This window comes from Ictidomys tridecemlineatus, chromosome 3 (assembly GCF_052094955.1).
Source record: "Ictidomys tridecemlineatus isolate mIctTri1 chromosome 3, mIctTri1.hap1, whole genome shotgun sequence".
Lineage (NCBI taxonomy): Eukaryota > Metazoa > Chordata > Mammalia > Rodentia > Sciuridae > Ictidomys > Ictidomys tridecemlineatus.
Window position 1 is genome coordinate 13,893,169 of NC_135479.1, and position 24,100 is coordinate 13,917,268.

A 24,100-nucleotide genomic window follows, 5' to 3' on the forward strand; every position below is an offset into this window, starting at 1 on the left:
ATCAGCTTCAGGACTCTACAACCCAGCCTTCGCAGTTTCACATTCCGGGGGCTCTCCTCCCCGGCCCCCAATTTCCCTCCGTCGCTGGAGCTGCCTGGCACCTTAGGTCGCTGGGGTCTTCCCCCTCGACACCCTCTAGGTCTCCGAAAGCGTGCGCATCGGATTCCCCACGGGGGCGCGAGGGGTACGACTACCTGGGGCCTCTCCTAACCTCGGGTACGAGTCGTGGAGGTGGCGGTGCCGCGTTCGAGCTCCAGCCGGGACCGGGCGGGGACTTTGGTCCCCCGCGAGGCTTCCGGCTGGGGCATTTCTCGAGCGGCGCGACCCTCTCTCGGTTCCGAGCCGAGCCCGGGCTCCAGGGCTCCCCGCCCCCGACGCGTCGCTCCCGCGCTCCCCCTAGCGGCCGCCGCGCGCCCTCGCTCCGTCCCAGGCTCGTCGGCGGCGCAGCTCACGTGACCGCTCTCCGGGCCTGCGGCCGCTGTCGGTTCCCCCAGTCACCGAGCGAGAGGGAAGAAACAAGATGGCGGCTGAAGGCGATCCGGAGTGGGGCCCCAGCAATTCGGACTGAGCCTTCTCCCTCCACCCGCTTCCGCCGGCCGGGCCCCTCCCGCCCGGCCCCGCAGGCCTCCCCACCCGGCCCCGGCGCCCCCCACCGCCCCCTGCGCCCGCCCCTCCCCCCTCCGCTTTCCCTTCTCCCCCCGCCGCGGCTCCGACATGAGGGGCCGGCGGGGCAGGCCGCCCAAGCAGCCCGCTGCTCCCGCTGCGGAGCGCTGCGCCCCAGCCCCGCCACCGCCGCCGCCGCCGCCGCCCACGTCCGGACCCATCGGGGGGCTCCGCTCGCGGCACCGCGGCAGCAGCCGGGGCAGGTGGGCCGCCGCCCAGGCTGAGGTGGCGCCCAAGACGCGGCTGAGCTCGCCCAGGGGGGGCAGCAGTAGCCGGAGGAAGCCGCCGCCGCCGCCGCCGCCGGCCCCCCCCAGCACCAGCGCCCCGGGCCGGGGGGGGCGAGGAGGCGGGGGCGGCAGGACGGGGGGCGGGGGCGGCGGCGGCCACCTGGCCCGGACCACCCCGGCCCGCAGGGCCGTCAACAAAGTGGTGTACGATGACCACGAGAGCGAGGAGGAGGAGGAGGAGGAGGACATGGTCTCGGAGGAGGAGGAGGAAGAGGAGGAGGAGGACGGCGACGCCGAGGAGACCCAGGATTCCGAGGAGGAAGAGGAAGATGAGATGGAGGAAGACGAGGATGACTCGGATTATCCGGAGGAGATGGAAGATGATGACGACGACGCCAGTTACTGCACGGAAAGCAGCTTCAGGAGCCACAGCACCTACAGCAGCACTCCAGGTACCCACCCAGGCCGGTCGCTGCAGCCTCCTTCCCCACCTCCTCCCCCTCCCCCCTCGCTTACTCCCTCTCGTGTGCAGTGAGTGCATCCTGCTCCGGTCTCCCCCCATCCCCGCCCGCCCCCCGAACGGAGGGGAAATGCGACGACACATCAAGTGGCAAAAAACTAGATTTACAAGAGGAAAGAGGCGCATTGTTCAAAATGGAGATTGCATTGTTGCAGTTTGCAGGCCACACACTCGCTCGCTTTCTTTCTCACCCCCCAGCCCCCCCTTTTCCTCTTCAAAATTTGTACCAGTGCAGTGTCTCCACCGGCAGGATTGAAACTTTGGCACACACACACACCCATTGCGTTCATTTTTCTCCCCTTGTTTTGGTGTGGGCTTTTTAGAATGAAGGAAGCCTCTTGTTTTGCAAACCTCTTTGCATTTCTAATGTGGTTTCTTGTAGATTTTTATTGTCTGTCTGTTCCTTAAAAGGGTATTAAGGATTGAGACGGTTTGTGGCACCCAAATACACACAAAACATGCTTCCCTTCTCACCCCTAGCTATGCGGTTTAAAAATTATGTTAAGGAAATGATCAGTTGAGATGGTAGGGGATCCTTATCTGGTCCTGTATGTGTGTGTGTGTGTGTGTGTGTGTGTGTGTGTGTGTGTGTATTCAAGTGCTAATGGGCGCGTGCAACAGTTGTTAGTCAATGGCTAGTTAAAAAACAAAGTCAGAAACCAAACCAAACCAAGCCTAATTTAGTAATCCATCCGATTCAGAATCGTTGGGTTAAATCTGAAGTAAAATGCAAAGCCTCAGGAACCTGGATCCTGATGTGATCCCTTTGCTTTGTTTGGGAAATGCAAGTTCTGTGGCACCTGTTGCAGAAGATGTACGGTTGATCATCCAGACATAATTGCTGGAGATGAACTTTTGAAGTCACAGCAGCAGTGTCAGATTGATTACAAAATGACTTTTTCTTTTCATTCTATTTTTGAGGAAAAAGTCCACCCTGGAACTGTAATGAATTTCTCCATGGTGAAGTCTCACCTGTTTTCTCACAGAAAAGTTTCTCCAGGCTGTGCTGAGATGCATTTTGTTTAAAAAAAAAAAAAAAGGGCACGCACAATTACTGATTTGTAGTGAATACATAGTTGTGGTTTACTACATTGTGAAAAAAACAACCTATAGCAACAACTTAACAGGCTTTTCCTTTATATTTTTGTTTACCTGGATTAACTAAATTAGAATCCAGTAGTAATTCATTTACTTTACAAAAGTAAAGTTTTTGAGTAAATGGGAGGCAATTAATGTGTGTCCTTTCACTTTCTGAGAGACTATAGAGTAGTAGGAATGGTTACTTTGAAACATTTTTATGAATGTTTAAATTCTTACTGGGTTAAGTATGGATATTAGGCCAGATTAAACACATTTAGGTAGTCATAACATCAAATGAGACAAGGTAATTTTTTTCTGAAAAGAATAGTTACCTGTCTTCTGGCGGGGAGATGCTGGCAGGGAGAAGGAAGGGAATGAATGAGTGTCAAAGGTTTACGTCTTGTATGTAGAAGGGACTGTTTGCAACTTTCTTTTCTTGCCAAGTTAGTTTTAGTGTATCTTTTATAGTAATAGGTTTTACTTTAAGAAATCACATGTTGATCCTCATTGTACCAAGAACCTGGAATTCAAACATGGAGACTGAATTACAGACACTAGGGAAGAAGTTTTTTTAAAGTTAGGATTGAGGCATTTTGGCAGAGCAGTTCAGCTAACTGTAATTCCTACCTGAAGGCCCAGCCAGTACTATTTAGGATTGATGGCTGTGTATATGCTGAATTCCATTATTGTGGGTAGTTGTCCTTAAAAAAACAAAACAAAACAAAACTTGTATATTTCTGATACTTCTGTGATTTTTTGTTCTTAGTGACACTTGTAACCTATCTTGTATATACTTGCCCTATGTTTATATGAAATTATTAACTCCTTAGGGGTAGGTGTTTGTATATACTCAGCATCTCCTAACAGTGTGTTTTACACATAGCAGGTACTCATCAAAGACTGGTTGGGCAAATCATTGTTTTTAGCTGAGAATTTGTAATAAGTGAAGTTTTGATAATTCTATAGTGGATACCATAACTTAAATACTTTGGATTTAGGAAGCTTAACAGTTGGTCTCATTAGATTTTGATAGACAGTTTGACTAGTGAATGTTTCTAATAGAGAGTTAACTGTTTTGAGCTGCTGTTTCATAGGCTTGCCAGGCATTCTCCTTTTATTGGATGTGGTGTTAATTTGAATGTTTTGCCTTTTGAATGTTACATTTTGTGTTCTGAACTATTAGAATATGTCCACTGGCCTAAAATGAGTAACAAAGCATGGCAGTGAGTTGTTCAGGCTAAAGATTAGTTTCATTATCTGTACTTCCTGAAAGGAAGGCTGTCAGGTATTTGTGTATATGTGTGTAAGATATCCCAAGAGCAATAAAAAAATAGAGTTGGTGGATATGAATTCTATGTAGTGTCAAGGCTAAAAGAGGAGTTTATTTTATTGATAATTTACAATAAGTGGATTAGTTTTTGTATTTTAGAATGTTGGCATAAGCACTAATTAAATTCCTAGTATTAAAAATAGCTCATTCATCTATTTATCTGTTGGGTACTTTGTAGTACTATGTATTGAGTACTTTGTATAATTGTTGATACAAAGACATTGGCTTACATTGCTAAAACCATAGATTTAAAGAAGTTTATTCATTGGAGATGAAATGTTTTCCTTAAAGAAGGAAAAATTTAAATGGATACCCATGACAAATGTTACGTAGGAATGTCAACTTTGAAATCATCTTGTTCGGCTTATACTAGATTAAATGAATAAAACCTTTATTATTTTTACTTATAAAATTTAGAATTATTTTGGTCAATAGGCTACTTTGCTAATGCATTGAGAAAGATTATATAGAAAATCTGTTTTGAATAGGCACTTGGTAAAGTTTTCTAAGCACTCTGAAATGAAGCATTTGCTAACTTAAAAAAATTATATTTTGAAAAAAAAATTATACTTGAAACAGTGGTTCTTGCATTTAACTTGTGTGAAATTTCTAAGAATACTTACCTGTAATTTTGAAATTTGGAACCTCTGATCACTTCAGGAAGCAAAAACCCTGGCATTATCCTGGGAGACTTAAAAGATTTATGTCCACAGTGGAGATCAGTGGCAGACATGCCATGAATAAACTATAGATTCATCTGAAACAGAATTTGCTACTGGTTTGGCAGTATTTATTCCCAGCAGTGTCAGCCAAATATCTTTTCAGTATACATGTAATTCCTGATTGCTACAAGTGAGGTACAAAGTACAGTGGAGATTTAAAGGAAGACAAGATCATACCTGGTTCAGGGAGGTTGGTGTGGGCAGATGCTTCCTGGATGGGCTTGTGGATGGTAAGGACAGACTGAGGGAGGGAGTGAGCGGCATGCGCTCAGGCACTGATAGTAACAAGTGGGCAGTTGGAAGAGCCTGAGAATGTGAATAGGAAATAAATTGTAAAGTTCCATTGTATGTTGTGTTGGGCAGTTCCTAGAGAAACAAGCCAGAGTCATTTATTTCCTCCCTCATTTGTCGAATAAGGCTTGGGCCAGACTGGTGACCTCAGACTTTTTTCACTCCTGGGACACCCAAGGGATAGGCTGTATTCCCATCAGCGCCATGCACATGTGTGCATCACACCTACATCACCTCACAAAGATATGGTTAAGCCCCTGCTGTAGCCCTTTCCCCCAGAATGAGAGAGTGACTTGTGAGGTGGTCTGAAACCGCCCCCCCACATCCATTTCAGATGTTCAATTTGGGTACTGAGAATCAGTCAGAAGATCTGGCAGCAGTGGGATAGGATGTCAGTGGTCTGCTAGAAAGTGTAGCATGGCTTCTTGCACAACAGGATGGATTGGAAGAGGATGTGATGGTGGGATCTGGATGGGTTTTTAGCCTTGGGTGGAAGATCTATCCAGAAGCACTTCAGAATTCTTTGGACCTTGATCTATCAGAAGTATAGAGTGAGAGTGGAAGCATCTGGAAGAAGGCAGTGTGTTCAGTACTAACAGGTAGGTAAAGATTATAAGGGAAACGAGTGCGATGTCTTTTCAGGTATGAGCACCTGAAGAGGTTAAACATGAGAATTAAAAGAAAGTAAATGAGAGCCAGAAGAGTTTTAAAAAAGTTAGGCAACATGATCTATGAGTAGTACAGAGGCGTGTCCTAGGTTTGTGATAATAAATAGGCTTGCTTGCCTGCTCTTCTGGTACTTGCCCACAGGCATATTTGGAAATGGGTCTGTGTATTGAAAAGTGTGTGCAGCAGGATTGGGGGAGGTAAGGCCAGGAGATCTGGTCTCTTCTGTTAGGTCTTTTTTTTTTTTTTAAAAACAATGTTTTTATTTTATCTCATATATTTTATTTTTTTAAAAGAGAGAGGAGAGAGAGAGAGAATTTCAATATTTATTTTTCAGTTTTTGGCGTACACAACATCTTTGTTGGTATGTGGTGCTGAGGATTGAACCTGGGCCGCATGCATGCCAGGCGAGCACGCTACCGCTTGAGCCACATCCCCAGCCCCTGTTAGGTCTTTCTTTCCTCACCTCTCAAGACCCTGTTGTCCTGTGAGTCACAATATGTCCTTCCAGGTGAGTGTATGGGAGTGAGAGGTTGGTGGGTAGTGATGGCCAGTGACAGCTAGGTGACAGCAGGAGCAAATCTTAGCTGATGTCCTTTTTCCCTCTGTTGCTTAGGCTCAAACCCCCCTTGCCATGAGAAGTCTTCCAGGATTCTTCTTGCTCACCTTGGTCTCTTCTCTTTGAATGTCCGTTTATTGAAGTGATTATAATCTCAGCTTTATACTTTAGTTGTATCTTAGCAGAGACTCTCATTCTAACTTTGGCATGTTTTTGGAAGCTTTTTTTTTTTTTTTTTTTCCAAATACTGGAGATTGAACCCGGGGGTGCTTTGCCACTGAACTCCATCCCCAATTCTTTTTCCTTTTTTAAATTTTTTAATTTTGAGATAAGTCTCACTGAATTGCCCAGACCGGTCTCAAACTTGCACTTGTGATCCTCCTGCCATGGCCTCCCGAATTGCTGGAATTATAGGCCTGTGCTACTGTGTCCAGTGGAAGGCAGAATATTTTTCAATTAAAAAAAAAAAAGCCAAATACTTATACATGTTGGGTTGGGGATGTGGCTCGCCTGGCATGCGTGCGGCCCGGGTTCGATCCTCAGCACCACATACAAACAAAGATGTTGTGTCCGCCGAAAACTAAAAAATAAATATTAAAAAATTCTCTCTCCCTCTCTCTCTCTCTCTCTCTCTCTCTCTCTCTCTCTTTCTCTCTTTCTCTCTCTCTCACTCTCTCTCACTCTCGTTAAAAAAAAATACTTATACATGAAAATGCACTTCAAAGACTGAAAGTAAACAATAGAGAAAGAATTAAAATACACATTATTATATAGAGTTATGGTTCAGTGGTTTGCTGGTACATATCTAAGATTATTTTTATATAGTCTTTTTTTTTTTATGTATTGGGGATTGAACCCAGGGGCACTGGAACCACTGAGCTACATCGTCAACCCTGTTTTGTATTTTATTAGTGACAGGGTCTCACTGAGTTGCTAAGCACCTCGCTGTTGCTGAGGCTGACTTTGAACTCTCTATCCTTCTGCCTCAGCCTCCCTAGCTGCTGGGAAAGGTGTGCACCACCACACCCGGCTGTCTTTTTGTTACATTATTATTGTTATATTATTTAAATAACATTTTTGATTGCCCATAATTTGCTGAAAAATTATAAACACAGTAACAGTAATAGCTAACATTTATTGGACATCTTCTAAATTGCTGACTGATTTTTTTATTTTTTTGATGCTGGGAGTTGAAACTGATAAATGTTGTAGCATATATCAGTACTATATTTAAATAGTATTTTCATTTTATATGACTACATGATGTTTTTCTTATCCATTTCATCAATTCATGGTCATTTGTTTTCAGATTTTGACTATTACGAAAAATGCCACTGTGAACTTTCATGTATGTACAGGTTTTTTCCTAGACATAGGTTTTTATTTCTCTATACACATATACATAAGCGTGTGTATACATATATGTTTATATAAACATGCCCAGGTGTGGAACTGTTAGATCATTTCGATTAAAAAAAAATTGGGGTTGGGGCTGTAGCTCAGTGGCAGAGTGCTTGCCTAGCATGTGTAAGGCACTTACTGTGTTCAATCCTAGTACCATATAAAGATGAATAAATAAAATAAAGGCATTCTGTTCATCTATAACTACAAAAAATTAAAAAAAAATTTTTTTTTTCCCTGTACTGGGGATTGAACTCAGGGGTGCTCTGACACTGAACTACATTTACCATCTCATTTTATTGAGAACAGGATCTTGGTAAATTGTTGAAGCTGGCTTTGAATTGAAGTCCTCCTGCCTCAGCCTTCCTAGTTGCTGGAATTACAGATTTGTGCCACATGCCTGGCTGCAAATTCAATATTGATAGATCTACTTCACCCAGACTTGTTTCATTGGTTAACAGTAGTTTGTTTGTTTCTTTCTGTCTTCCTTTCTTCCCGTGCTGGGAATGGAACCCAGGGCCTCATTCATGCTAGGCAAGTGTACTACCACTGTGCTACAATCCCAACTCTGTTATAAGAATTTTTTTAAAATTTATTTTTTAGGTGTAGATGGACACAACACAATGCCTTTATTTTTATGTGTTGCTGAGGATCGAACCCGGGTCCCGCCTGTGCTAGGCGAGTGCTCTACCAATGAGCCACAATCGCAGCCCTATAATAATTTTTAAACAGAATTCTCTTAGGACAAAAGTCAGCTGGATTTTGAGTCTTCCTAAATGTCTATGTTTATTGTATTGCCTTCAGTCAGCTTGGGGAATTTATTCCAGAAGCATTTGCCTGATAAGGACAAGTGTAAATGGGGGTCATACTGCTGATTTCCACACTGGCAGTGTGAAGACTTGTGGCAGGTGTCAGGGGCACCTGTAATATATAAGCGTACCACAGAATTTTAGTCTGTCATGATTTGTGAGAATTTGGTGATTCTAGATGAGTCTTTTTTGATTGTCGGATCTAGAGATGTGATTTAAAAAAAAAAAATTTAGGGCTGGGGTTGTAGCTCAGTGGTAGAGCGCTTGCCTTGTACGCGTGAGGCCCTGGGTTGGATCCTCAGCACCACATAAAAATAAATAAATAAAAATAAAGATACGTGTCCATCTACAATGAAAAATAATATTTAAAAAATTTTTAGGGCTGGGGATGTGGTTCAAGCGGTAGTGCGCTCGCCTGGCATGCGCGGGGCGCTGGGTTCGATCCTCAGCAAAAAATAAAGATGTGTCCACCGAAAACTAAAAAATAAATATTAAAAAGTCTCTCTCTCTCTCTCTTTCAAAAAAATTTTTTTTTAGTTGTTGACAGACCTTTATTTTATTCATTTATTTATATGTGGTGCTGAGAATCAAACCCAGTGCCACACATATGCAAGACAAGTGTTCTACCACTGAGCCACACCCCCTCCCATGTTATTTGTTGTAGCATAATGATTTAGGGTAGAATCTGGAACCACACTTCATGGGTTTAAATCTGGGGAATCTGTTTTTTTTTTTTTAATTTGGTATTGGGGATTGAACCCAGGGATCCTTAACCACTGGGTCACATCCCCAACCCTTTTGAGTTTTTATTTTAAGATAGGGTCTTGGTAAGTTACTTAAAAGACCTTGTCAAATTGCTGAAGCTGGTTTTGAGCTTGCAGTCAGTCCTTCTGCCTCAGTCTCCTGAGTTGCTGGGATTCTAGGTGTGGGCCACTGTGCCCAGCAGTTCCTTAATTTTCTGTGCCTCACCTTTCTCATATTTGAAATAGAGATATAGTACTGAATTCAGTGTGTTAGTATTAAATGGATTAATAGGAGTTGAAATGCCTGCAACTGTACCTGGCACATGGCAGAGTCAATCAGTGTTAGCTCTTATTGTCTTGATTTTTTTTTTCTCCCTTCAACTGTAGATGGTGATTCTGTGAAGATTGCTTATTGTATAGTAATGAAGTTGTATTTTATTGTATCAAATACTGTCAGTTGACTCATAAGATAAAAATAGTTTGAGGAACACATTTAAGTAAAAATGCAGGTTAAGCTGCGCATGGTGGTGTAGGCCTGTAATCCCATCCCAGCGACTAGGGAGGCTGAGACAAGAGGATCGCAAGTTCAAAGCCAGCCTCAGCAAAAAGCAAGGGGTGGGGGGATCCTAGGGTTGTGGCTCAGTGGTAGAGCACTTGGCTAGCATTAGCATGTGTGAGGCACAGGGTTTGATTCTCAGCACCACATACACATAAGTAGAATAAAGGTTCATCAACAACTAAAAAAAATATTTAAAAAGAAAGAAAGAAAAAAGGCACTAAGCAACTCACTGAGACCCTTTCTCTAAATAAAATACAAAATAGGGCTGGGGGTGTGTCTGAGTAGTTGAGTGCCCCTGAGTTCAATCCCTGGTATTTAAAAAAAAAAAAAAAAAAAAAGCAGGTTAAAGTAGAGCTTTATTCTTCCCCCATGTAGTAGAAATGTTAAATGTTGCTCATTTAAAAATTTTAATTCATCTGACATCAGATTTATTGCTCAACTCTAACAATGAGGTGACCACTAGAAACGTGTTTATATTTGTTCCATTTTTAATAACATTTTAATCAATATAGTTAAGATAATCTGGATCATAGTAAACATTGTTTTGTACTTGATATATGGCAAAATATTTCTTATCATTTTTATTCATCAAAGTAGTACATGAATATAGAGAAAAGAAATTAAAACAATGTTAAAAGTTTATGGCAAACAAAAGTAGTTCCCTGCTGCACGTCTTTTCCCTGAGGCCTCTCCAGAGTTAGGGCTTTCTCTCTTGCTGCTGTTCTGTCCTGTTCTGTTTTACTGTGGTATTTACTACAGTATTTTATTTAAAAAAAATATTTATTTATTCTGATTTGTTATACATGATGGCAGAATGAAATTCATTTCATATTATACATATAGAGCACAATTTTTCAAGACACTGGTTGTACACAGAATGATTTCACGTGATTCATGTCTTATACAGGTACCTAGGGTAAAGATGTCTAACTCACTCCACCATAATTACCACCCCCTAGTCCCCTCCCTTCCCCTCCATTCCCTTTGCCCTATCTAAAGTTCCTCCATTTCTCCCATGCTCCGAGTCCCCCCACATCGCCATTATGCATCTGCATCCTCATATCAAAGAAAACATTTGGCCTTTGATTTTTGGCTTGCTTCACTTAGCACTATATTCTCCAACTTCATCCATTTACCTGCAAATGCCGTGATTTTATTCTCTTTTAATGCTGAGTAATTTTCTGTAGGGAAACCAAAGTTTCCCTATCCATTCATCTACTGAAGGGCATCTAGGTTGGTTCCACAGTTTAGCTATTGTGAATTGTGCTGCTACAAACATTGATGTGGCTATGTCCCTTAATACGCTGTTTTTAAGTTCTTTGGGTATAAACTGAGGAGTGGGAATGGGTCGAATGGTGGTTCCCTTCCCAGTTTTCCAAGGAATCTTCATACTGCTTTCTGTATTGCCTGCACCAATTTGCAGTCCTACCAGCAATGTATGAGTGTGCCTTTCTCCCCACATCCTCGCCAACACTTATTGTTGTCTGTATTCTTTTTTGTTGTAAATGAATTTTATTTACGTATGTATGTATGTGCTAGGGATTGAACTCAGAGGCACTTGACCACTGAGCCACATTGCAGCCCTATTTTTGTATTTTATTAGAGACAGGGTCTCACTGAGTTGTTTAGTGCCTTGCTTACTTGCTGAGGCTGGGTTTGAACCTGCAGTTCTTCTGCCCCTACCTCCGGATCCGCTGGCATTACAGGTATGTGCCACCATGCCTGGCTTGGAATCAACTTTTATTTCAGCTTCTAGATATTAATTTTCAAAAGCTATTTTCTTTGTTCCCTCTTTTCTTTGAGAGAGAGAGAGAGAGAGAGAGAGAGAGAGAGAATTTTTAAATTTTTTTTTCTTTTTTATTATTTTTTTTAAAAGAGAGAGAGAGAGAGAGAATTTTTAAATTTTTTTTTCTTTTTTATTATTTTTTTTAAAAGAGAGAGAGAGAGAGAATTTTTTTAATATTTATTTTTTAGTTTTCAGCGGACACAACATCTTTGTTGTATGTGGTGCTGAGGATCGAACCCGGGCCACACACATGCCAAGTGAGCACGCTACCGCTTGAGCCACATTCCCAGCCCTCTTTGTTCCTTTTTTATAGCATCCTGTTCATTTTATATTTCTCTGGGAATACTAATAATTTTTAAAAAGTATTGATTTTCAGTTTACATATACATTAAAATTCATCCTTGTTAGTGTATAATTTTTAAGTTTTGGCGAACAGCCATGTAATCACTACTTTATAGAAGGTCCCATCACTACTCCTCCCAAATGCCCTCGTGCTTTTTTTTTTTTTAATTGTAGTAGAGCCTCACACAAGCTAGGTAAGTACTGAGCTCTATCCCCCATCCTTTTAAAATTATTTTTATTATCATTATTTTTTTGATACCAGGGCTTGAACTCAGGGCACTCAGCCACTGAGCCACATCACCACCCCCACACCCCCTTTTTTTTGTACCTGAGATTGAATTCAGGGGCACTCATCTACTGAGCCACATTCCAGCCTATTCTGTATTTTATTTAGAGACAGGGTCTCACTGAGTTGCTTAACAACTTGTTTTTGCCGAGGCTGGCTTTGAACTTGTGATCCTCCTGCCTCAGCCTCCCCAGCCTCTGGGATCATAGGTGTGTGCCATCATATCCAGCTTTTTAAAAATTTTGACACTAGAGTCTCACTAAGTTGCTGAGGCTGTCCTCAAATTTGTGATCCTTCTTCCTCAACTTTCCAGATAACTCAAATTCCATGCATGTCCCACCATTCCTGCCCTTGTGCTTTTCTGATCAACTCCTACTTCTGCCCTCTGGCCACCACTGATTTATTTTCTGTTCTTTAATTTTGCCTTTTATTGAATGTTATAAATGAAATTATATACCTTGTAGGCTTTTGAGTCCAGTTTTTTTTTTTGTTACCTAGTAATGCTTTAGAAATTTGGTCAAGATATTGCTTATATCAGTAGGTCATCAGTTTTTGTCACAGTGTAGTATAGCCCATTATGTGGGTATACCACAGTTGGTTTATCCATCCACTAAGACATTTGGGTGTTTCCATGGTTTTGAAGATTATGAATAAAGCTGCTCAACTATAGTTTTGTGTGAACATAAGTTTTTCTTACTCATCATTAAATAACTAGGAGTGGAATCACTGGGGTTATATGTTGAGTGTATTTCAGTTGTTTTATAAGCAATTGTTCCTGGGTCTGGTGAGCATGACTGTAACCCAAGCAACCCTGGAGGATGAGGCAGGAGGATCATAAGTTGGAGGCCAACCTCAACAATTTTCTGAGACTCTAGGTAACTTGAAGCACCCTGTCTCAAAATTAAAAGGGTTGGGGAAGTAACTCTGTAGTAAAGCACCCTGGGATACAATCCCATCCCCTCAAAAGCAGTTGCCAAACTGTTTTCCAAAATGGTGTTGCCATATTATTTTCCCAACAGCAATATATGAGAGTTCCAGTCATTCTAATAGCTATGTAGTATTTGTTATGTTTCATTTTGGTTTTCCAATATCATTTTTATATATTTTACATTGTAATAATTTTGTTTATGCCAGTAATATACAAAGCCCATGTCACCCAGCATTGACTGTTTAAAAACTGTCTCTGGCCAAGTATGTTGGCACATGCCTATAAATCTTGCTCCAGGGAGGAGGTGGTGAGGCAGCAGAATTGCAAGTTCAGGGCCATCTGGGTTATTTAGTGAAATCCTGTCTGAAAATTAAAAAAGAATAAAAGGGGGTGAAGCTGGGGATGTAGCTCAGAATCCTCCAGGGTTCAATCCCCAGTATGCTAGAAACAAAAAACAGGGCTGGGGCCGCAGCTGAGTGGCGGAGCGCCTGCCTTGCACGTGTGGGGCATTGGTTCAATCCTTAGCACCACATAAAAATAAAGATATCGGGTCCATCTACAACTAAAAAAATATTTAACCCCCCCCTCCCAAAACCAAAAACCAAGAACAACAAAAACCATCCCTGCATTTCATAGGTTAAAAGTTCTATTAGAATCTGAATTTCTTTGACTTCTTCATTGATTTATTCATTTCTTTTTCTTTTTTTGTTTTATTCATTTATTCAAAAAATACCTATTGAGTGCCTGCTGTGTTCCAGTTGCTATCTTGGATACAATAGTGATTAATTATATCACATATGGCCCCAGCTCTAATGAGGTTTCTCCAGAAGCAGGACAGCATTCTGTGTATCAGCAAGAAAAACGTTTCAAAAGGGGACAAGTAAATATAATTGCGTCAGCAGGGCACAGAGAGAAGGCTTTCCTGAAGAAGTGATAGTTAAGCTCAAAGAGTAACCAGGTAAAAGGAGGAGAAAAAGGGTTCTATACCACATACAGTAGATGGGAGGGAAAAACGTGAGTACTTTTAAGTAAGGCATCATGTGATCAGATTTGTGTTCTTTAAAGTGTCTCTGAGCCAGGTGTGGTAGTGCATATCTCCCAGCAAATTGGGAGGCTGAGACAGGAGGATCGCAAGTTGAGGCCAGACTGAGCAATTTAGTGAGACCCTATCTCAAAATAAAAAGAAAAAAGGACTGTGAGGATATAGCTCAGTGGTAAAAGTGCCCCTGGGTTCAATCCTCAGTACTGGGGTAGGAGGATAGTGGCACCCAAGTCTGTCTGTCTATGGAAAGAGATTGAATTGGAGTGGTTCAGATAAGAAGAGAGTAAGGGAGCTAGGCTGTTGAAGTAGACACATCCTGGGTTGGCATTGGTGGGAATGGAGGATAATATTTCAGAAAATCATTCAGGAGTTAGAATGGCTTCCTAGTGATGTATCTGGCTGGGCTGGGTTGTGGTGGTGAGAAGAAAAAGGGATCAAGGATGACTGGACTTCTAAATCTCCCTTATTGTTGGTTTCCTTATTTTTATTTCTTATCACTTTGAATTTGTTCTTCAAGTAAGACTGAGTTCTTTGTAGTTGTCACAAACTGTAGTTACTCTCTGCTGTGCTGACTGCCTTCTTGTCACCCGTCACGCCCTCACCTTCTGCAGGCCTTCTCTATGATTCCCCTTGTCTCATCGTGGGCTAAGTTGCTCTCCAGCCCCCTGTGCCATTTCCCAGCACCATGCGTGCGTCTCTCTGTTGTTTAGTTTCCAGTTATATGGGGGTTTTCTAGGTATCTTTCTGGGACTGCTTTCCAGTTTGATTTCATTATGTTCAAATAGCATACTTCATTGCCCTTATTTTGTTCAACATTTTTAGAGCTTTGTTTTGCACCCTGAAATATTGTCTGTCCAGGGGAATGCTCCATTTGCACTTGAAAATAAAGTGTATTCTGTTGTGGGGTGGGATAGTCCATTATTGTTAGTTAGGCAGGTTCTTTGGTAGTGTTAAGATTTTCTGTGCAGATTTTCTGACTACTTGTTTTATCGATTACTGGAGAGAGTAGTGTTAAGGTCTACAGCTAGTGTCAAGAATTTCTTTCTCCTAGGAGTTCTATCAGTGTGCAGGTATTTTGAAACTGTTATCAAGGTCATAAACCTTTAAAAAGGATTGTTTCATCCTCTTGATTATTTGACCCCTTTATTGTTTTCTTTGTTAAGACATTAGACTGTGAAGTAGCTGTTTATTATCTGGCACCTCCTTCCTTGGCACCTTCTTTAGGGCTGGAGGGTCTCACCCAAGCTCCCCCTTTAGTTCCTGGCTCAGTCTCTAGTGTGCAGAAGGCAGCACAAGGTAACTGTTGACTGGGTCAAAGAAAGCCTCTGGGTTCTTTTCACCCTCTAGTTCTGGGCTGTGCAGTGCGGTAGCCACACTATTTAAGTTAATTAAAATGAAATTAAGCCTCTAGTTCCTCAGAGGCATTATGGACATTGCAAGTGCTCAGCAGCCACATGTGGCTAGTGGCTTCTGTATTGCATCACACACAGAGCGCATTTGAGTCATTTCATATCATTGAAGAAAGTTTGCTTGGATAATTGTGGTGTGGTAGTCACTGGGCCTCTGTTGGTCCAATAAGAATTTACCTGACATCTCTTTTCCCCTGGACCTTTCTTTGCCCCAAATCCTGTGCTGCCTGGGTAGCCTCAGTAGTCTGGCTGTGGTCCTCTGTCAAGATTGTTGGCCCAGTTTTGTGTATATGATAGTATTGCATTTCTGTGGTAAGTGGTGGGGTCTTCTTTGAGATGCCTGTACATTATTTGATGTTTTTGGTGGCGGGGGTGAGGGGGGGGTAAAGAGGCAGTTAATAATGTTTCAGAGCCTGCCACAGTTCTGACAAAATCAAGGCAAATTTGGCAGTGTTAAGATTTTCTTAAGATCTTATATATAGATAAAACAGGAAGGATTAGGATTCAGACTTGGTTGAGGAATTTAATGTGATAACTCAAACCAGCATGGTGGTAGATGTCTTTAATCTCAGTGACTCCAGGAGGCTGAAGCAAGAGGATTATAAGTTTCACACCAGCCTTGGCAAGTTAGCAAGACCCTTAGCAACTTAATGAGACCCTGTCTCAAAATAAAAAGGACAGGGGATATAGCTCAGTGATACAGTGCCACTATATTCAATCCCCAGCACCGAAAAAAGAAAAAAAAAGGGGGGGGGGAAGAGAATTCAATCATTCCTATGTTGTAAAATTAAAAGTTATAGTATGTGTACTGAATTGTAAAATACTAGTGTTTCCCAGTACGTCTGTATGTCTGGACTATTTAATATGTAAAACCTCTTTCTCAAGAGTTAACTGCCAAATTGGGTGTGGTGGTACATGTAATCCTGTAATCTAAGCCACTTGGGAGTCTGAGGTAGGAGGATCATGAGTTTGAGGCCAGCTTTGGCAATTTAGTGAAATTCTGTCTCAAAATAAAAAATAAAAGGTCTGGGGTGTAGCTCAGTGATAAAGGGCCCTTGGGTTCAATTCCTGTTACCACACAAAAATAAATAAATGGTGACAACCGAATTATTTAGCTAACGGTTTTCAAGGAAGAGATATCCCCCTTTGTTTTTGTGACTGGAATGCTTTTTTGACTTAAAGGTTAAGTTGCAGCCATGGAGCCTCCTGAAGTTTTCTAAGAAAGCTAAGTGTTTAGCCTCCTCTCTTCTCATGGATATGTTCTGTAATTCACACACTGGAGACAGCCTGGCCAAGTGACTCATACTGAATGGCACTGTTCAGTAGGTGCAGTTTCTATATTTTACTAGAAACATGGCTTCCTGCTTAATTTCAATATGTTCACATTACCTCCTTTGAGGTCTGTTTATAGCATATTCTATTTATGAAACTTAAAAAGTATTTCAGAAATGCACATATTAATCAGTGTGGAATTTTTCTTGTCCTTTTTCCTTTCTAATGTGTGCACAACTATATTGAGACTTGTCTGAGGAAATAATTCAACATTAAAAATAGCTAATACAGTTTTAGCCCCTCCCATCAGTTCAGTTTTCCCTGTTCTAGAAATCAAATTATTTCACACACTTCTTAAAGTCTTAGTCCTTTTTTTAAGTTGTTGATGGACCTTTATTTCATTTGTTTTTACATGTGGTGCTGAGAATTGAACCTAGTGCCTTACACATGCAAGTCAAGCTCTCTACCACTGAGCCACAACCCCAGCCCTACTTTTGTTATTTTTTATGTTTAATTTGATCCACTGTAATATCATACAATTTGAGCATTTAAAAAAATTTTTAACTGTTAGTGGATCTTTATTTATTTATATATGGTGCTGAGAATTGAACTCTGTGCCTCATATATCTTAGGCAAATGCTCTACTGCTGAGCCACAACCAGCCCAGTACCTTTGTTTTTTCCTTAACCATGACCATACTCATTTTTCAAAGATTGTATAAATAGTGCACATTTTAATATGATTTTTCTGTAATTTTAGATACGTACTCAAATTTTTGAGTTTGAATTTTCCAGGTGAGAGGCCTTCGATTGCTGATCCTCAGTAAACTTGGAAGCCTGACTTCTGGGTAGTTTGAGTTGTTGAGTTCCTCTGTCTCAGAAGTGGAGATTGTTGATGGTAGAGGTCATAAACTCGCACACTCATAGAGTCCTAGCATGTCAAGATGTGAACTGTCCTTTTTTTTACTTTATTAACACATAACTACATATGTTATTTGTATTAATTTGCCTAAAAATTTGAGGGGCTGGGGATAGAACTCATTTCTAGTGTGCTTCTTTCAACATAAATGAGGCCCTGGGTTCCATCCCCAGCACCTGCCTCCCCCAAAACAAACAAACAGAAAAATTTCAGTCCCTTTTTGCTTTTACAGACATTGCTATCCTAAATGTGTTAGACATGTAGCTTTAAAAAAATATATATATATATTTTTTAGTTGTTGATGGACCTTTATTTTATTCATTTATTTATGTGTTGTGCTGAGAATCAAACCCAGTGCTCGAATAAGTGAGGCAAGTGCTTTACCACTGAGCCACAACCCCAGCCCTAGACATGTATCTTTAGTCACTTATGTTGGTGTTTCTTTCTTTCTTTTTTTTTTTTTTTTTAAACATTTATTTATTAGTTATTGGTGGACACAACATCTTTGTTTGTATGTGGTGCTGGAGGATTGAACCCGGGCCGCACGCATGCCAGGCGAGCGCGCTACCGCTTGAGCCACAGCCCCAGCCCTGTTGGTGTTTCTTTCTGAAGGGCATTTTCCTAGACTGTGAGGAGTGTGTGCCCTTTGAAAGTCTAAACCAGGTTATATTCCCTTCACTTGTCTGTTGTAACCTTTTTTCGGTAAAGGGCCAGATAGGAAATCTTTTAGGCTTGTAGTCCCTGTTACAACTCTGCAGTTGTAGTACAGAAGCAGCCATAGACAATATGTAAATGAATGAGTGTTCTAATTATATTTTATGGACACTACAATTTGAATTTTATCTAATTTTCAAATTACCAAATACTGTAATTTGGTTGATTATTTTTCCCACTCATTTAGCTCTCCTGGGCCCAAGAATAACAGGTGATGGGCTAACCCTAATTGCTTATCTCCAGCTTCCTCACCTAAGTTTCAAAGATTTTCTTCTTTGATTTCTTTCAAATGTTTTATAGTTTTAGGTTTTATATTTAGATGTATGATTCATTTGTAGTTTTTAATAAGATGTGAGCTAGGGGAGTTACTTTTTCTATAAGATATGAGATAAGACTTGAGATTCTTTCTTTTACATATAGATGCCTGGTTGTTCTGATATTCTATATTTGTTTATTTATTTATTTTTTTGTGATACTGAGGATTGAACCCAGGGCCTTGTGCATGCTACATAAGTGCTCTACCACTAAACTATATCCCCAGCCCATTTATTGAAATGGTTCCTCCATTGCATTTCCTTTTCTACTGCATCTGTGTCAAAATATAACTAGATTGTTATGCTAGTCTGACTCTGTTCCAGTGATCTGGTTTTGTTTTTTTTTTGTTTTTTTTGAGATGTGGTCTCCCTATGTTGCTGAGGCTGCCCTTGCCCCTTGCAGTCCTTCTGCCTCAGTCTCCTGGGTAGCTGGGATCAGAATCGTGCACCACCATGCCCAGTCCCTATCCATTCCCCCCCCCCCCACCAGGGACACTCAGCCCCTGAGCCACATCCCCAGCTCTATTTTGTATTTTATTTAGAGACTACAAAAGGTCTCACTGAATTGCTTAGTGCCTCACTTTTGCTTGAGGCTGGCTTTGAACTCGAGATCCTCCTGTCTTAGCCTCTTGAGCTGTTGGAGGTGTGTACCACCATGCCTGGCTCCTATCTGTTCTTTTGTTGCAATAATCTTTTTTTAGTTTTTGTAATTGTAGACAGACAGAATGTCTTTATTTTATTTTATTTATTTTTATGTGGTGCTGAGTATTGAACCCAGTGCGTCATGCATGCTAGGCAAGTGCTCTGTCACTGAGCTACAACTCCAGCTCAGCAGTAATCTTGTTTAATAGTTAAATTTTGAAATAAGGTAGGTATATCCAACTTTATTATTATTCAAAATCGTTTTGGGCTGGGTGCAGTGGTGTACACCTGTAATCCTAGCAGCTGGGGAGGCTGAGACAAGAAGATTGTGAGTTCAAAGCCAGCCTTAGTAATTTAGTGAGGTGCTAAGCAACTCATTAAGATCTTTTGTCATCTCTAAATAAAATACAAAATAGGGCTGGGATGTGACTCAGTGGCTGAGTGCCCCTGAGTTCAATTCCTTGGTACCCCCCCCCCCGCCCCCAACCACACATACTCACAAAGAATTATTTTGGCTATTTCACTTCTTGTGACTTTCCATTAAAATTTTTTTTTTTTTTTAGTTGTAGATGGACACAATATATTTTTATTTGGTGCTGAGGATTGAACCCAGTTCACGCATGTGAGGCAAGCGCTCTACCACTGAGCTACAGCCCCAACCCCTTCATTTATGTTTTTTATTTTTTATTATTTGGTAGTTGTAGATGGACAGAATGCCTTTATTTTATTGATTTTTATGTGGTACTAAGGCTCAAACCCAGTGCCTCACTTGTGCTAGGCAAGTGCTGTGCCACTGAGCTATAGCCCTAGCCTCTGTGTTTTAATTAATTAATTTATTCATATCTACAAATCATTCTATTGGGTTTTTTTGTTTTTTTTTTTTTTAGTTTTTAGTTTTTGTTTTGGGACAGAGTCTCAGTTAGTAACAGAGACTGGCCTTGAACTTGGAATCCTCTTGTCTCTTGTCTCGGCCTCCCAAATTACTATGTTAGCCACTATTCCCAGTTTCCTATTGGGATGTTTTTCATTGGGATTATGTTGACTTTCTAGATCAGTTTTGGGAAAAATGATATATTAATAATACCGAATCTTGCCATCTCTTTTTTTTTTTTTTTTGTTGAATTTTAACATTTATTTATTTTTTCTTAGTTCTTGGCGGACACAACATCTTTGTTGGTATGTGGTGCTGCTGAGGATCGAACCCGGGCCGCACGCATGCTAGGCGAGCGCGCTACCGCTTGAGCCACATCCCCAGCCCCGAATCTTGCCATCTCTTAATTCAGGTTTTTTAGTTTTCCAGCATACTGGTCCTTCATGTGTTGTTACATTGATACTTAAGTATTTCTTGATTTTTTTGGGTGCTATTGTCATTGGTACTCTTTTTTTTGCACATGGGGATCAAGTCCAGGTTCTGCACATGGCAGGCAAGCACTCCCACCACAAAGTGTACACCCCCTACCACTGTACTACTTTTTAAAATTTGAATTTCAAGTTATTTGTTATTAATAATAAAAAATGCAATTGGTTTTTCATATGTTGAATTTGTCAACTTGCTAAACTCAAGTTTGTAGCTTTGTGTTTTTGTAGATTTCTTGGGATTTTTCTGCATAGGTAAATCATCTTGTATGACAGAGGTTGTTTTATTTCCTCCTTCTAATATGGATCACCTCCCTGTATTGCATTGGCTAGGACATTTAATATGATGTTGAGTGGTGAGAGTGAATGACTTTGTTTTGTTTCTGGTATTTGGCTTAAAGCATTCAGTCTTTCATATTACATATTATTTAGCTGCTGTTTTTTAGATTGAAGATAGTTCCTGTTTAGTCGTTTTCTATTTTACTGAGAGTTTTATTAGTAATAGGTGCTGAATTTTGTTAAATTCTTTTTGGGGGCAGCTGTTCAAATGTTCATTTTTTTTTTTTTTTTTGGGTTGTTAATCTGTTGACGTAGCAAATTACATAGATTGTTTTAAAATATTTAACCAGGTTTGTATTCCACAAGTTAAATCCCATTTGGTTGTGATCTGTTATCCTTTTTTATATTGCTGAATTCTCATACATGGTACTATTTTTAAAATTTTTTCTATTATTGGAGATGGATACAATATTCATTTATTTTTATGTGGTGCTGAGGATTGAACCTAGTGCCTCACACGTGAGAGGCAAGTACTCTTCCGCAGCCCTTTTCTTTTTTATTTAGAGACAGGGTCTCTCTAAGTTGCTTAGTTCCTCGCCATTGCTGAGGCTGATTTTGAACTCATGATCCTCCCACGTTGCTGGGATTACAGGTGTGCACCACCGCATCTGGCCACACATTTTCTTTTTAAGTTGTTGATAGGCCTTTATTTTATTCACTTATTTATATGCGGTGCTAAGAATCGAACCCAGTGCCTCACACATGCGAAGCAAGTGTTCTACCGCTGAGCCACAAACCCAGCCCCACAAGTGGTATTTTTAAAGTTTTTTATGTTTGTGTTTATGAAAGATATTGGTCTGTAGTTTCCTTGTAATGTCTTCCTCTGATTTTGGTATCTGCTGGCACATGATGAATTGGAAAGTTTGCTGCTTTTTCTGTAACTACAGGTGATTGTGTAGAATTGGAGTGATTCATTTGTTAATGGTTTGGTAGGATATGCTAGTGAAGCCATCTGGGCTTGGAGTTTTCTTTGCTGGAAAGAAAATTTTCTCACTATGAATTCAGTTCCTCTGATAGTTTATTGCAGTTATAAATTCCTTTTAAATGGGCTTTGTTTTTCTCTCATGCAATTGGTTCCTTTTATTTGAGAGGTCCTATTTGTGAACATAAAGTTTATAATAATCCCTTATTATTCTTTTAATATCTCTATAATTTATAGTAATGTACTCATTGAAATTTGTGTTCTCTCTTTTTTGGCCTAATTGTCAGAAATTATCAATTTAGTTGATCTCAAAAGATGCAATTTTGGAGTTCATTGATTTATTTTTTAAATTTTTAATATTTTTTTTTGGTACCAGGGATTGAACTGAGGGGAGCTTAACTGCCGAGCCACATCCCCAGCTCTTAAATTTTTGAGGCAGGATCTTGCTAAGTTGTTTAGGGCCTCCCTAAATTGCTGAGGCTAGCCTTGAACTTGCAGTCCTCTGCCTCAGCCTCTTGAGTCACTGGGATTATAGGCATTCACTACCACACCTGACTGTCTAGTTTTTCTCTTTTCTATTTTGTTGATTTCTGCTTTTTATTGTTTTCCTCCTACTTGCTTTGGGTTTAATTAACATTTCTTATTTCTAGTTTCTGAAAGCAGAAGTTTAAGATTATTGATTTAAGACCTTTCTTTTCTATTATAAGCATTAATTGCTGTAAACATCCTTCAAACAATTTTTTAGTTGTATTTTGCAGTTTCTGATATGTTCCTTCTGATACGTCTCGCTAAATGCTGAGGCTGTCCTCAAATATGTGATCTTCCTGCCTCAGCCTTCTGAACTGCTAGGATTACAGGCATCCTCCACTATATCAGGCTTGAACCATGGATTTTTTTGGGGAAAAAATTTTTTTCTTTTTTGGTAGTTGTAGATGGACAGCATGCTTTTATTTTTATTTATTTATTTATTTTTTTATTAGTTACACATGACAATACAATGATCTTGACATATCATACATTTGAATCAAATGGGGTATAATTTCTCATTTTTCTGAGTGTACAGGTTGCAGAATCACATTGTTGTTTATTTTTATGTGGTGCTGTGGATCAAACCCAGAACCTTACATGTATTAGGCAAGTGCTCTGCCACTTTGCCCCAGCCCCACTGCTGAGCCATGGATTTTTGAAGTGTAATAACTTTCAAACATTTGGATTTCCCAGATGTCCTTTTGTTAATAGTTTAACAGAATAATTTAATTCCATTATGGTCAGAGAACTTAGTATGATTAATTAAAAAAAGAAACTGAAATTTGCTTTATGTCCTGAAATCTTTTTGGGTGAATGTTCTATTTGCAATTGGAAAAAAAGGTGTATTCTGTTGCTGTTGGAAAGGGTGTTCCATAAATGTCATTGATACCAAGTTGGTTGATAATGGTGTTAAGGTTTCTGAATCTGGGCTGATTTATAGTCTACTTGTTCTGTTGATTGCTTAGAGAGGTGTTGAAGTCTGCAACTACTGTTAGGTTTTGCTCTCTTTCTCCTTGTAGTTTCATATGTTTATTGTACATGTATTTTGATGCTCTGTTCTAGGTGTATGAACATTTATAGTTGTTTTGTCCTCATGGTTATTTAATCCCTTTATTATTATGAAATGGCCTCTAGGCCTGGCAATATTTCTTGCTTTAAAAGCCACTCTTCCCGTAATCTCAATGACTGGGGAGGCAGAGGCAGAAGGATTCCAAATTTTAGGCCATGTCTCAAACTATGAAAAGGCTGTGAATATAGCTCAGTGGCAAAGTGCCCCTGGATTCAATCTTCAGTACTTACCCCCTCCCTCCCTCCCAAAAAAAAAACAAAAAACTATTCATTTATTCTCTCATTTCTCTTTGAGTTGGTGTGTTTGGACCATTTACATTTAATATAATGGATATGATATGGTTGGATAGAGGTTTGCTATTTTGTTATTATATATATATATATATATATATATATATATATATATATATATCTTCCCTTACCCCTTTTTCCCTTTTATGTCTATTTTTGGATTAACTGAATATTTTTTTCATGTTTGATTTTAATTTATTGGACTTAATATCTGCTTTTTTAGTAATTACTCTAGGAATTTCAGAACATACCTAATTACTTAGAGTTAGCATTTTAACACTTTAAATAAAATGTAAAAATATCACAGCCATATAGGGCCCCTTTATCTACCCCCATGGTATAATAGTTGTATATCTGTCTATCTATGTACATT

General features: G+C 40.2%; 1 protein-coding gene across 16 annotated transcripts in view; it reads left to right on the forward strand.

Moving 5' to 3' along the window:
* The first annotated feature begins 476 nt into the window (after window positions 1–476).
* The window catches only part of Bptf (bromodomain PHD finger transcription factor), a 134,404-nt gene continuing 110,780 nt past the window's right edge, over window positions 477–24,100 (forward strand). For 13 of the 16 annotated variants that reach the window (XM_078041851.1, XM_021728418.3, XM_078041859.1 and 10 more), the window contains exon 1: window positions 478–1,342. In XM_078041851.1, coding sequence (XP_077897977.1) covers window positions 715–1,342 — 628 coding nt within the window. In that variant the 5' untranslated portion in view covers window positions 478–714. Of the gene's footprint in view, window positions 1,343–24,100 lie in introns of all 16 variants that reach the window. The other 3 variants (XM_078041853.1, XM_078041850.1, XM_078041864.1) reach the window with 2 other exon arrangements.